The 13,647-nt window shown below is 48.4% G+C and overlaps 2 protein-coding genes across 2 annotated transcripts in view; both read left to right on the top strand.

Moving 5' to 3' along the window:
- The window catches only part of LHX5 (LIM homeobox 5), a 42,384-nt gene extending 38,738 nt beyond the window's left edge, over positions 1 to 3,646 (top strand). The window contains exon 5 of the mRNA XM_063913563.1: positions 1,911 to 3,646. Coding sequence (XP_063769633.1) covers positions 1,911 to 2,278 — 368 coding nt within the window. The 3' untranslated portion in view covers positions 2,279 to 3,646. The remainder of the gene's footprint in view (positions 1 to 1,910) is intronic.
- Positions 1 to 13,647, top strand: part of FICD (FIC domain protein adenylyltransferase) — a 1,034,845-nt gene that overhangs the window by 327,590 nt on the left and 693,608 nt on the right. The window lies entirely within an intron of this gene.

The raw sequence follows: 13,647 nt of genomic DNA, 5'->3' as shown, positions 1-13,647 counted from the left end.
ATGCAGTGTTGTAAGAAATTATACTGAACTCTGTTAACAATATACACACTTAGCCTTTTAACTGAGAGATCATATACAAAAAAGATTTCTGCATGCATATATATACTGCACGTAGAGTATATTTACAGCACAGCAGCGGCGTTTTGAGATCAATTAGTCAATTAGATCTCTTTCCCTCCATCTATCTATCTATCCATCCATCCATCCATCTACCTAATATATATATATATATATATATATATATAGATAGATAGATAGATATATATAGATATATATATATCTGTAATTAACTTGTATTTGAAATTGGTGCAAAATGACAAGTTAATTACAAATAAACTTGTAAAATGCAGAACCTTGTACTTCTAGTTTATACAAGAGTATATATGTGTGTATGTATATATATATATATTAGTAATACACAGATATAGTAGAAGTGGGGAGTACGCTGAGTTAAAATTGATGGAAGATGCCAGTCTTTGCCTGAAGCAAAGTCTTTTCTCACCTAAATTGTTGGATTTCTTTCTTTTTTTTTCCCTTAATAAAACAGGTTTTTCCACTGAGGAAGTTGTGAGAAAAAAAATGAATTTCTCACCTTTCCTGTCTTGGTCTTAATTAATGCAAAGCAAGTTCTGGTTTCACAGTAGCTTCTACCCCCTTTCATTCTTTTTGTCTTTTCTTCTACATGTAGTTTTCATATGCTTGTCATCTGCTCTTTAATCCTATGGCTGGTTTTATCTGTAGCACTCTCCCGCATTGACAGAATAAATTATATATTCACAAAGAAACGCACAAAAGAGCCTCTCTCTCCGGCACTATCTCATGTTCCACAGCCACCAAGATGGGCTTAAAACTCTTTAGGCTAGACACTGTACTATACCAACATGTGTACAAGGCCAGAGGTAGACCTCCTGGGAGCAAAGTAGGTAGACAGCAGTGAAGACTGGCATGGCAGTGTACAAAGGTCTGTTGTTTTTGTTTTTATTTTATTTTTTGTAAGCCACAATTTGCCATGCCTGCTTTTGTGCAATTGTCAAACGCTGCGTTTTCATAAAGTAGAAATTGAGACGCTTTTATTAACTGGCAAATCACAAATGCCAATGCTTGTCTTGTGACCTGGGATATGTACAGTGTACCAAGCCTTGTTTTGCAAAACCGCATAGAAAGCCAAACAAATCTGTGAGAAGTCCTCATTGACGTGATAGGTCGAAGTGCACACATTTTTAATAATAGCTAAACAAAATGACTGTTTTACATTTCAATGCTAAAGTCAGGTTGCAAATGAGGCACCTACGTGCATTTAGGCACAAAATTAATCATATGCACAACTTTAAAAATAGAAAATAGGCATCGAGAACACAGATGTAACAGTCATCACCATCAACAAGTACACTTGCACCAGTTGGGTGAGACATCCAAAGTCTCACACTCCTAAAAGGTGTATCTTAACGATTTATGCAAATCAAATAATGATACATCATTCAGGTTTAGATCAGGAGCTAATAGTTTTTGCCTGAAGTTTGTTTTGTTTGTTCTAAGCCGCAATGCAGTCTGAAAACTAATTTAATGTGATTTACCCATAATGCTAAGTAATAACATTAAATACATCAATTTGTGTAAAAAAAACAACAACAACACATAATACCAAATTAATGGTATTTTTAATATTGCATTCAAGAAAAATGTACTTTGATATACCACTTCCCCCCAAGGATGATCCTGACCAATTTTTCAGATCTTTTAGTCTCATGCCTCGTTTTCTTTCTCTCTATTCTGTTTATGTGCTATGATTTTTGAAAATTCAGACTTCAAAAGGAACTGGGAATAGAGGCAGGGCTTTACTCAAACTATCTGAATGTAGTCCCCTGTTCTGTAGCTATTCTAAGACTATTTTCTTTTTGTTTGTTTTACAGATTACCAAGGAGATTATTATGGAAGTGGAAACTATGATTTTTTTCCTCATGGGCCTCCATCCTCACAGACACAATCCCCGGCCGATTCCAGCTACCTACAGAATTCAGGGCCTGGTTCAACCCCACTGGGTTCTCTAGAACCCCCATTATCTGTTCATCACCCCTCAGAAAACCAAAGATATGCGGACATGATATCTCACCCTGATACGCCCAGCCCAGACCCTGGCATGACTGGCTCTCTACATCCAATCTCTGGGGAAGTTTTCGGCAGTGGTCCAAGTCCACCATTTTCTATGTCTAGCAATAGTGGCTTTAGTGGTCCTCTACCCCATCAGAACCCTGACATTAATGAGGCCACAGTATGGTAATAACTAGCACCTTGGGAGATACACTTACTGTCTTCATTGACCAACTTTCCTTTGGTTTTCATGTCATCTATTCAAACTGATAGGACAAAGACTTGATCCTGGAAATGGTAGCATACAAGCTGTCCTGGAGTACCTCCTGCGCTTCAATATCATGTTCCTTTCTGAGCTGAAAATTAAAAAATATTCTGATAAAAGGGGTAAAGTGATAAAACCCAAAGCAAGAAGTACAAATAGAACCAAAATCCACCTCCCTGACAGATACAGATAGACCTCTAGCCTGTCTCCTTACTACTCATCCCAAAGTACTGGACCATCTATCCAGATGAGGGACATCATTGGGACCAACATGGCACTGAAACCAAAATTCACCTCCATGGCTGTTCAAGAGTAAACTGCCTCCTCCCCTGTAGTGACTAAAAGCTGGCGAAACAACTAGTCTACCACATGGAATGGGACCAATTTTCTTACCCTAACTTTGTTTTACTTGGTATTTGTGTCTTCTGAGCTTGGTCCAAAAGATAATCAAATGAAGGAACCATTTAGAACTCAGATTACTAGCAAATAGCTTGTATCCCAAATAATATATTTTATTTTGAGTTTGAGAATCCTTTATAGAATTTTATATTTAAAAAAACAGAAACAAATTGTGTAATCAGCCTCAAAATGTTACTGTCACCAGAGGGCCAAAGAATGGCCTTCTAACTCTACTTTTTTTTTTTTTTTTCCAGTGATAAAGATATATCTTTTTTTTCTTATGCATTAACTGTCATGATGGGCAGGTTTTTTGAAGCAATAAGAAGTGTTAGTTGAAATGTACATGCTAATGAAAAGTATTGGGTTTAGCTACTGCTCTCACTCTAAGTTTTTGCATTGATTAAATTCTTAGCTGGCATTAACCCAGCCTGCTTAAGAAATGGGTGTCAAATACATGACCCTTATGTTCTTACTACTTGGGGATAAAATGCGATGGAAATGAAAAACGAAAAAAAAAAGAAAATCCTAAAAGTAATTCTAGACATTTAAATTGATCTGACTAATGTATACCAGCAATATGGTGTTAGGATGCCCTCTAGTGGTAACTTTGTAGGCTAAGTCTTTCACTCACTGATTTTAACGATCAGCAAAATGACACTTTAATGTAATAACCATGCACCTCACAGAAGATGTGCAAGATATGGCAAGCTGTTTTTTTCTGTTCTATTTTGCCAACCCACAGTAAACAAAATATTTGATTGGGGTGATAAGAGGAGGGGGCAGTGTGAAGAGCCCCTTTTTTGCTGTATTACACTTTGAAAAAGCTTCTAAGCTTCACATTTACTTATTTTGTATAAAAGAAATGGAAAAAAATAAAGTACGTTTTGTGTTTCATTATTATTTATTGTACTTTGTTTGCCTGCCTTTTTATTTGTGACAAATATATTTGTAATTTGTATATATATATAAAAAAAATGTAGTTTGTTAAAAAGAAGAAAAATACAACTATGTACTTGGACATGACACTTTCATGGCATAATATATATATATATACTAGGTGCTTCATCGCGCCCTACGGGCGCTCTTCACACCGTCGAAAGGGGCTACGCCCCCTTAACCCCTGCACGCCTTGCTGCGGTTCAATATTTGTATGAGTATTACCTGCATTCCTAGGTTTGTTAGTGGTTAAATATTGCACGACGAAAGTGCTTCCAATGGTGAAGGGGGCATAGCCCCTTGCGACGGCGTGAACAGTGCCTGCAGAGCACGATGTACAGAATGTAGCGGGTGCGGGGGGGACCGCGGATGAGGCAGGGAGTATGTAGATGCTGCGAGTGGACGGGGAGGTGGATGCAGGTGTGGGGGGAGGGGGTGCGGGACCTATACCTGTGTCATTTTATTTGTAACAATATATAGGACACGGATAAGGATGTATGTGATATAGACATACCCGCATGAAGAAGTAAATGGTGTCATTAGACACAGAGGGAAGTGCTGGTACAATGCGGAGCAGGGGCAGCTGTGTCCTCTCTCTACACCGTACCATCCTTCAGGTGTAGCAACACGGACATGTTGCGCATGCAAGGTCTCCACGCGGCCGCAGGTGCACCAGTCCCCTCTGCATGCGCTATGTGCGCGCCCCCCTCAGGTGCAGTAGGAGGAGGGGGCGATGGCTGGAGCTGGTACCAGGGCCAATGGGCATGGACAGCGCGGTCATGTGCTCGGTGCTGGGCTTGCGCCTTGCGCTTGCGGTGTGAGAGATAGGGAGGCGGCAGAGCGGAGCATCACCGATATACCGGTAACTATGGGGGGCACCGCAGGGGGTTATGGCTCCTGTACTCCTGGTGAGGGTTTGTCAGGGAGGTATCAAGGAGCCAGTGGTATGGACAGTGTATGGGATATAGGGCGGTAGGGAGGGGATACAGAGACGCGGGGCGGTAGGGAGGGGATACATAAACGCAGGGCCGTAGGGAGGGGATACAGAAACGCAGAGCGGTAGGGAGGTGATACAGAGACGCAGAGCGGTAGGGAGGGGATACAGAGACGCAGAGCGGTAGGGAGGGGATACAGAGACACAGGGCGGTAGAGAGGGGAAAGAGAGACGCAGAGCGGTAGGGAGGGGATACAGAGACACAGGGTGGTAGGGAGGGGATACAGAGATGCAGAGCGGTAGGGAGGGGATACAGAGACGCAGGGCGGTAGGGAGGGGATACAGAGACGCAGAGCGGTAGGGAGGGGATACAGAGACACAGGGCGGTAGGGAGGGCACACAGACGCAGGGCGGTAGGGAGGGGATAGAGAGACGCAGGGCGGCAGGGAGGGGATAGAGAGACGCAGGGCGGCAGGGAGGGGATAGAGAGACGCAGGGCGGTAGGGAGGGGATAGAGAGACGCAGGGCAGTAGGGAGGGGATAGAGAGAAGCGAGGTGGTAGGGTGGGGATACAGAGGCGTAGGGAGGAGGGGATACAGAGGCGTGGGATGGTAGGGAGGGGATAGAGAGACGCAGGGCGGTAGGGAGGGATAGAGAGACGCGTGGTGGTAGGGAGGGGATACAGAGATGCAGGGTGTTAGGGTGGGGATACAGAGACGCGGGGCAGCAGGTAGAGGATACAGAGAGGCGGGGCGGCTGGGAGGGGATAGAGACGCAGGGTGGCAGGGAGGGGATAGAGGGACATGGGCGGTAGGGAGGGGATACAGAAATGCAGGGTGTTGGGGAGGGGATACAGAGATGCGGGGCAGCAGGTAGAGGATACAGAGAGGCGGGGCGGCTGGGAGGGGATAGAGAGACGCGGGGCGGTAGGGAGGGGATAGAGAGACGCAGGGCGGTAGGGAGGGGATAGAGAGACGCAGGGCGGTAGGGAGGGGATAGAGAGACGCAGGGTGGCAGGGAGGGGATAGAGAGACGTGGGCGGTAGGGAGGGGATAGAGAGATGCGGGCGGTAGGGAGGGGATAGAGAGATGCAGGGTGGTAGGGAGGGGATAGAAAGACGCAGGGCGATAGAGAGGGGATAGAGAGACGCGGGGCGGTAGGGAGGGGATAGAGAGACGCAGGGTGGCAGGGAGGGGATAGAGAGACGTGGGCGGTAGGGAGGGGATATAGAGACGCGGGCGGTAGGGAGGGGTTAGAGAGACGCGGGGTGGTAGGGTGGGGATACAGAGGCGTAGGGAGGAGGGGATACAGACAGATGCGGGCGGTAGGGAGGAGATACAGAGACGCGGGGCGGTAGAGAGGGGATAGAGAGACGTGGGGCGGTAGGGAGGGGATACAGAGATGCAGGGTGGTAGGGAGGGGATACAGAGACGCGGGGTGGTAGGGTGGGGATACAGAGGCGTAGGGAGGAGGGGATACAGACAGACGCGGGCGGTAGGGAGGAGATACAGAGACGCGGGGCGGTAGGGAGGGGATAGAGAGACGTGGGGCGGTAGGGAGGGAATACAGAGATGCAGGGCGGTAGGGAGGGGATACAGAGACGCGGGGCGGTAGGGAGGGGATACAGAAACGCAGGGCCGTAGGGAGGGGATACAGAAACGCAGAGCGGTAGGGAGGTGATAAAGAGACGCAGAGCGGTAGGGAGGGGATACAGAGACGCAGAGCGTTAGGGAGGGGATACAGAGACACAGGGCGGTAGGGAGGGGAAAGAGAGACGCAGAGCGGTAGGGAGGGGATACAGAGACACAGGGCGGTAGGGAGGGGATACAGAGATGCAGAGCGGTAGGGAGGGGATACAGAGACGCAGGGCGGTAGGGAGGGGATACAGAGACGCAGAGCGGTAGGGAGGGAAACAGAGACACAGGGCGGTAGGGATGGCACACAGACGCAGGGCGGTAGGGAGGGGATAGAGAGATGCAGGGCGGCAGGGAGGGGATAGAGAGACGCAGGGAGGTAGGGAGGGGATAGAGAGACGCAGGGCGGTAGGGAGGGGATAGAGAGAAGCGGGTGGTAGGGTGGGGATACAGAGGCATAGGGAGGAGGGGATACAGAGACGTGGGACGGTAGGGAGGGGATAGAGAGACGCAGGGCGGTAAGTAGGGGATAGAGAGACGCGGGGCGGTAGGGAGGGGATACAGAGATGCAGGGTGTTAGGGAGGGGATACAGAGACGCAGGGCAGCAGGTAGAGGATACAGAGAGGCGGGGCGGCTGGGAGGGGATAGAGAGACGCAGGGTGGCAGGGAGGGGATAGAGAGACGTGGGCGGTAGGGAGGGGATACAGAGATGCAGGGTGTTGGGGAGGGGATACAGAGACGCGGGACAGCAGGTAGAGGATACAGAGAGGCGGGGCGGCTGGGAGGGGATAGAGAGACGCGGGCGGTAGGGAGGGGATAGAGAGACGCAGGGCGGTAGGGAGGGGATAGAGAGACGCAGGGCGGTAGGGAGGGGATAGAGAGACGCAGGGTGGCAGGGAGGGGATAGAGAGATGCGGGCGGTAGGGAGGGGATAGAGAGACGCAGGGCGGTAGGGAGGGGATAGAGACGCAGGGCGGTAGGGAGGGGATAGAGAGACGCGGGGCGGTAGGGAGGGGATAGAGAGACGCAGGGTGGCAGGGAGGGGATAGAGAGACGTGGGCGGTAGGGAGGGGATAGAGAGACGCGGGCGGTAGGGAGGGGTTAGAGAGACGCGGGGTGGTAGGGTGGGGATACAGAGGCGTAGGGAGGAGGGGATACAGACAGACGCGGGCGGTAGGGAGGAGATACAGAGACGCTGGGCGGTAGGGAGGGGATAGAGAGACGTGGGGCGGTAGGGAGGGGATACAGAGATGCAGGGTGTTAGGGAGGGGATACAGAGACGCGGGGCAGCAGGTAGATACAGAGAGGCGGGGCGGTTGGGAGGGGATAGAGAGACGCGGGGCGGTAGGGAGGGGATACAGAGAGGCGGGGCGGCTGGGAGGGGATAGAGAGACGCGGGCGGTAGGGAGGGGATATAGAGACGCGGGGCGGTAGGGAGGGGATAGAAAGACGCGGGGCGGTAGGGAGGGGATAGAGAGACGCGGGCGGTAGGGAGGGGATATAGAGACGCGGGTCGGCAGGGAGAGGATAGAGAGACGCGGGGCGGTAGGGAGGGGATAGAGAGACGCGGGGTGGCATGGAGGGTCCCCAGTGAGGAAGCTGATGAAGAGAGGGGGGAAAGTAGTGGAGGGGGAGGGCACCAGAAGAGGAGACATTTGTAAAGTGGGGACCACACATAGAATCAGTGGGTAGGATGGCCGGAGGGACTCACCGTTGAGGCTGTGGGCGGCTGCTGCAGGCTGGTAAACAGTAGTTTCCAGAGGCGTCACCGGGTCAGTATTACTGTTACACACATCTCTCCCCCCCCGCGGCCGAAAAGGGGGCGTGGCCTGCTGTGAAAGGGGCGTGTCCTCGTGGGTATGTTTTCTCTTGCTCTGGGGATGTTTCCAGCTTGCCTGTAGATGCTGGCAGCCCCCGGAGACTGGAGTGTGTGTGCCGGCTCTTCTCTGTGACAGGAGGCGAGTGCTGCAGGAGATGACATCACTGCAGCACTCGCCTCCTGTCACAGCAGGAGAGCGGACAGCTGGATGTGTGCGGAGGAGGCGGCGGGTCTGTGTACGCGGGGCAGGGAGGGCTATGAAAGCCTTCTCCTGCGCCACCCGTCCCTCCTCGTCCCTCCTGATGTGTATGCCGGGGGCGGCATCAACCGTTGTTGTTGGCCCGGCGCCGCGGCCGGGGAGTCAGAGCTGCTGATGGGTGGGGGGAGGGGAGAGAGAGAGATGGACAGGCAGCAGGAGCAGAGACTTGCTGACTCCGCCCACCGCTGTGACTCCACCCAGCATTACGGCCAGGCACAGAGTCACAGATGTAGCCAAATATCTAGGATAAGCGTTACGGCCAGGCACAGAGTCACAGATGTCGCCAAATATATAGAAGATATATATGTGGAGAATACTTTGGTTGCTTTCTTTCGCTTACCGCTTCTTGCAGGGATCCACAGACGAAAGGGGAGCCAATGTCCGGTCTGACAATCTTTCCCGTATTCAATGCACTAATCCTTAATTAATCAAGATAGCTTTTTCAAGTCAAGAATTGACACCTGGTTTACCCGTAAGATTGTTTTTTATTAAACTGGAATCGTTGTTGCTGGTCGGGTGTCTTTACAGATAACAATGCATAAGTACAATACAACTTACTGTCTTACTATTCACTTTACTAAAGCAAGATGACTAATTTATTTTAACAATTGTGGAATTCTAGTATTAATTATAGTCTATACATACTAATACTACTCATAAATTTCTTACTATAACAAAGCGCTGCTTTACCTCTGCTCTCATTCAAATACCCTCCACTGCTCGGCAATAAATAACTTTCCTGTTTTTGCCAGCGCGACCACCCCAGTTCACTTGTCTCTCCCAAAGTTCAGCTGAGTAAATGAACGTTGGTGCACGTTGGGTACCTTAAGTGGAAGTCATATAAATAATAGTAGACTCTAGTGGTTTTGGTGGAAGTTATTAATATGGGACATCCCACCAGGAGTTGACTATACAGACAGGCATGTAGTATTCCGGGTATAATGAAGAATTCAGGCTAACCTGTGTACTATCTTTCTCATACAATTCACTATCCAGGGTAGATCGATATGATAGTGTCACTATCAATCAGGACTGTCTATCCTGCGTGTCCGGACAGGGTTCACTACTATATGCACTAATAGACTTGTATCATCTTTTCCGTTTAGGGCTCGGGCGACGCTGGTTTACCAGTTCACTTAGTTATGTGACGAGATACGCCTGAAAGGAACAAGTACCAGCCAAGGCAAGTTGGTTCTAATTAACGGTATACAATCTCACTATCAGGGTCACTTTACTATACTGACGCCACGTTCTGGGTTTCTCTCTCTCCTCAACCGAGCACGGTTAGGTATTCCCCTTAATAGCTCAGGGGGTTATTAAATTAGTTTAATCAGTACGTTACACTTGAACAGCGGAGAGTTAGTAACACATTAGTTGCTTTCAAATACTGTCTCTTAATAATGGAGAGGTGTTGGGGAAGTGGCTGAGTCAGTGTACTCTATTTACGGAACGGAGCCATATGGAGAAGTTATTCGATTCCAGGTGCTGTCTCTGACTAAATGCAAGGTGTTAATCTGCTGACTGTGTGTGCTGTGATAATGCACTCCTACCTCTCCTGCAGTCTCACTGATCTCCATTTTTCTATTTGATCCGCCTCTTTGAGAGTCACTTAGAGGCCGCCTCTCCTCCCTTCTAACCTGGCTATGTATCGGGGCGTTGATCCTGCGGTCAGCCGCCTCCCAGACTCCGCCTGTGCTCGCCTCCCGGTATCCGCCTCTCTCGCATCACCGGACTTCTGTGTCTCCGTCTTACTCCCTGCCGCCTCAGCTTCCCCGCTGTTTCCTGTCCACAGCAGCCGGGTGAAGCGTCCTCCGAGGGCAGAAGAAGGGAGTTGTAGATCACCGGTTGACGAGAGCGGAGTCCAGGTACTTTATCCTCCCCTTCTCTTGCGCACTTCTGCTCCGGCTTCCTTCTCCTCAGCGCTTCTAACCGCCGTCCCTCGAGTCTCCTGCTTTTTAACTTCTCTCCCCTGGTTCCCCGGATCTTTCCCGCCGGGGACACGAGCCACTCCGAGTGGGCACGCGAAAGGTGCCGCTGCATTAGCCCCCACACGCGCCAGCCCGCGTTATCCTGCTCTTATACCACAGCAGTATACAGTTCAGGAGCTATAACACTGGGGGTACCATTATAATAACTGGACATTACATAAACACTATTTATTGAACATCCTGGGGTAATTTACTGTGAGGCATCACACACTGCCCCGCTGAAACAATACATGTCCTCATGTTTCTCGCTAACTTGGTCTCTAGGAGACAAACTTCTAATAATTTAATAGCAGTTCATATTGCATTAAACATTGTGAACCACAATCCACGCTATATCACTCAACATTGTACTATCATAAGTCATTAAACTATTACAGTCAATATTTTACATTTAGCAGGGTACCATCTCTATCCTTATTTACGATTGGTACCTAAGAGGCAGTTTCCCTCTTGTACTTCTCTCGGATCGTCTTGGAGGAAGTATTTCGGCTCAAGCTCAACTAAGGCTGGGAAGTCTGCACTCACCGCCTTTACAGCTTCTTGTCCTTCTGTATCTTGAATAGAATAAAAAATTGGGCAATAGAGACTCATAAGGAAGTCCATCTGTGAATTTGCCTCTGGAGTCATTTGAATGGTATCCGTCGGGGGATCGGGAGCCTTTCTAATTTCCCTTGTTTGATTCGAGTAGTATAAACCGTGGGGACACAATTTTAATTGATTCCGATGCACTAAACTAGGTTGAAACCCATCTTCCCGTACTAGGCGGTACACTGGTACGTCGTGGTTAGGTTGTTCGATTACAGTATATGGAAGAGGTTCCCATTGGTAGTCCAACTTACTCTGCCGCTGATTATTTTTCTTCCACACCTTACTTCCTATTTTTAACAAACCAGCTTGTGCCGAGGAATTATAGTTTTCTTCTTGCCGACTTCAAACTATTTCCATGGTTTTATTCACTTAACTTTGAGCCAACCGCAAGCGGCGCTGGCGTTCTTTTACCCAGGTCGTTTCGAGGAATGGTTCTGGGTTTGCTTCCAAATTGAATTCAACATCTGCAGGTAACTTCCCCTGTCTTCCGAATAAAAGGTAGTATGGCGTGTATCCGGTGGAGCTGTGTGGGGTATTATTATATAAGAAGACCAGCTCGGCTAGCAGCAAGGGCCACTCCACTTGTTGCTGGACCGGAACGGCTCTTAACATGTGGATAAGAGTCTGATTGGTTCGTTCACACAAGCCGTTTCCTTGAGGATGATAAGCGGTGGTCTGAAGTTTCTTACATCCATAAAGTGTACACAGTTCGTGAAAGAGTTTAGATGTGAAGGCAGGTCCTTGATCAGTTAACACCTTCGTGGGATACCCGTAAGGCCGTACAAAAGCCCGCCAGAAAATTTCTGCAGTAGTCCTAACAGTCAGATCTCTCACTGGTAAGGCGACAGCAAATTTGGTATAGTGATCCATGATAGTTATGGCATATTCGTAGCCAGCCTTACTTTTTCCTAATTTCACATGGTCTATTGCACAGGTTCTCAAACTCGGTCCTCAGGACCCCACACAGTGCATGTTTTGCAGGTCTTCTCACAGAATCACAATTGAAATAATGAGCTCCACATGTGGACCTTTAAAAATGTGTCAGTGAGTAATTAATACACCTGTGCACTTGCTGGGTTACCTGCAAAACATGCACTGTGTGGGGTCCTGAGGACCGAGTTTGAGAACCTCTGGTCTATTGTAACCAACTCTAAGGGTTGACTACTAACGATAGGATGAAGCACCGCCTTTTCTGTTGATCGGGGTGGTCTCCTCAAATTACAGGCCATGCAATTTTTACACCAAGTATTTACATCCTGATGCATACCGATCCAGTACACCCGTTGCCTCAGATTATCCTCAGTTTTCTTTAGGCCGAAATGTCCGGACCGGTCATGATAAGCTTGTAACACTATTGATATTTTTGAGAGTGGAATAACCACTTGGGTTACTGTTTGATGTGTCTTTGGGTCGATGCTTTTCCGGACTAGTAGACCCTGTCGTAGTCTCAGACGCTCTCGTTGCCGCCACAACTTCACCAATTCCGGTGCATAAGTCTGTCTCTCCCGCTTGGTCAACCCCCGGTCCTGCCGCAGTAAAATCTTTAATTGCTGTAGGATGGGGCATTCCTCTTGCCAGCGTTTCCATTTGTTGGCGGACGCCGTTTCCAGGAGTGGTTCACTCGTTTCCACCTTTGATACCATCGAGTGTTGAGTGATCTGTTGTTTTCCCGTTTGGAACGGAGGCAATTCAACCGTTTCCCACTGATCCAATGTTTCTGGTTCGGTCTGAGTCGGGAGGCGCGACAAGGCGTCAGCGTTACTGTTACTCCGTCCCGGTCTATAGCGGATACTGAATTGGTAGTTGGCTAACCGTGAATGCCATCGTTGTTCTAAGGCTCCGAGGCGGGCCGTAGCCAGATGAGCTAATGGGTTGCAGTCGGTGTAGGCTATAAAGGGGGTGACGGCCAGATAATCCCTAAATTTTTCCATGACAGCCCATACTAATGCTAAAAACTCCAATTTAAAAGCGCTATAGTTGGCGTTGTTGCGTTCTGTTTTTCTAAGTCCGCGACTAGCATACGCAATTACTTTCTCCTTGCCATCTTGCACTTGCGCCAGCACTGCACCCAAACCCTGCTTGCTTGCATCGGTGTAAAGAATGAATGGTTGTTGATTGTCCGGGTAGGCTAACAGAGGAGCTTCCGTAAGAAACTGATTCAGATGATCGAAGGCTGTCTGATGCCGAGTTGTCCAGGTTATCATCCCCCGATCATTTTTTGATACATCTCTTAACAGTTCGTGTAGCGGAGACGCCACTTTGGCAAAGTCCTTTATAAATCGGCGATAGTATCCGACGAATCCCAGAAATCGCCGGACCTCTTTGATAGTCCGGGGGACTGTTCATTCTTGAACTGCTTCTACTTTGTCTGGATCAGGAGCCACCCCGTCCGTGTAACGATTTCTAGGGTTCTCTGTGTGTGCGTACTTGAAAAGATGTCAGCTGAAGCCAGGTGAAAATTAAGTAATGTTTATTGTGGAAAAAGTGGTTGTAAAAATATATATATATATATAAACTGGATCCTTGATTACATGGAACAAAACACAGTATTTCCCAATAATAGAAATGGCAGGTAAAATAAACAAGGAGGAAGGTTATGCTTGAATATTGGTATATTTCAGATAAAACATAGATGCGAAATCAACATGAAGATATCTGGGTTTAAATCAAGCAGGGAAAAAATAACATACCAAAACGGAGTGATCAAACAAACTGCAAATAATAGTCCAGGAATGC

This window comes from Pseudophryne corroboree, chromosome 1, assembly GCF_028390025.1.
Source record: "Pseudophryne corroboree isolate aPseCor3 chromosome 1, aPseCor3.hap2, whole genome shotgun sequence".
Taxonomy (NCBI): Eukaryota; Metazoa; Chordata; class Amphibia; order Anura; family Myobatrachidae; genus Pseudophryne; species Pseudophryne corroboree.
This window is presented reverse-complemented; position numbering and strand designations above follow the sequence as displayed.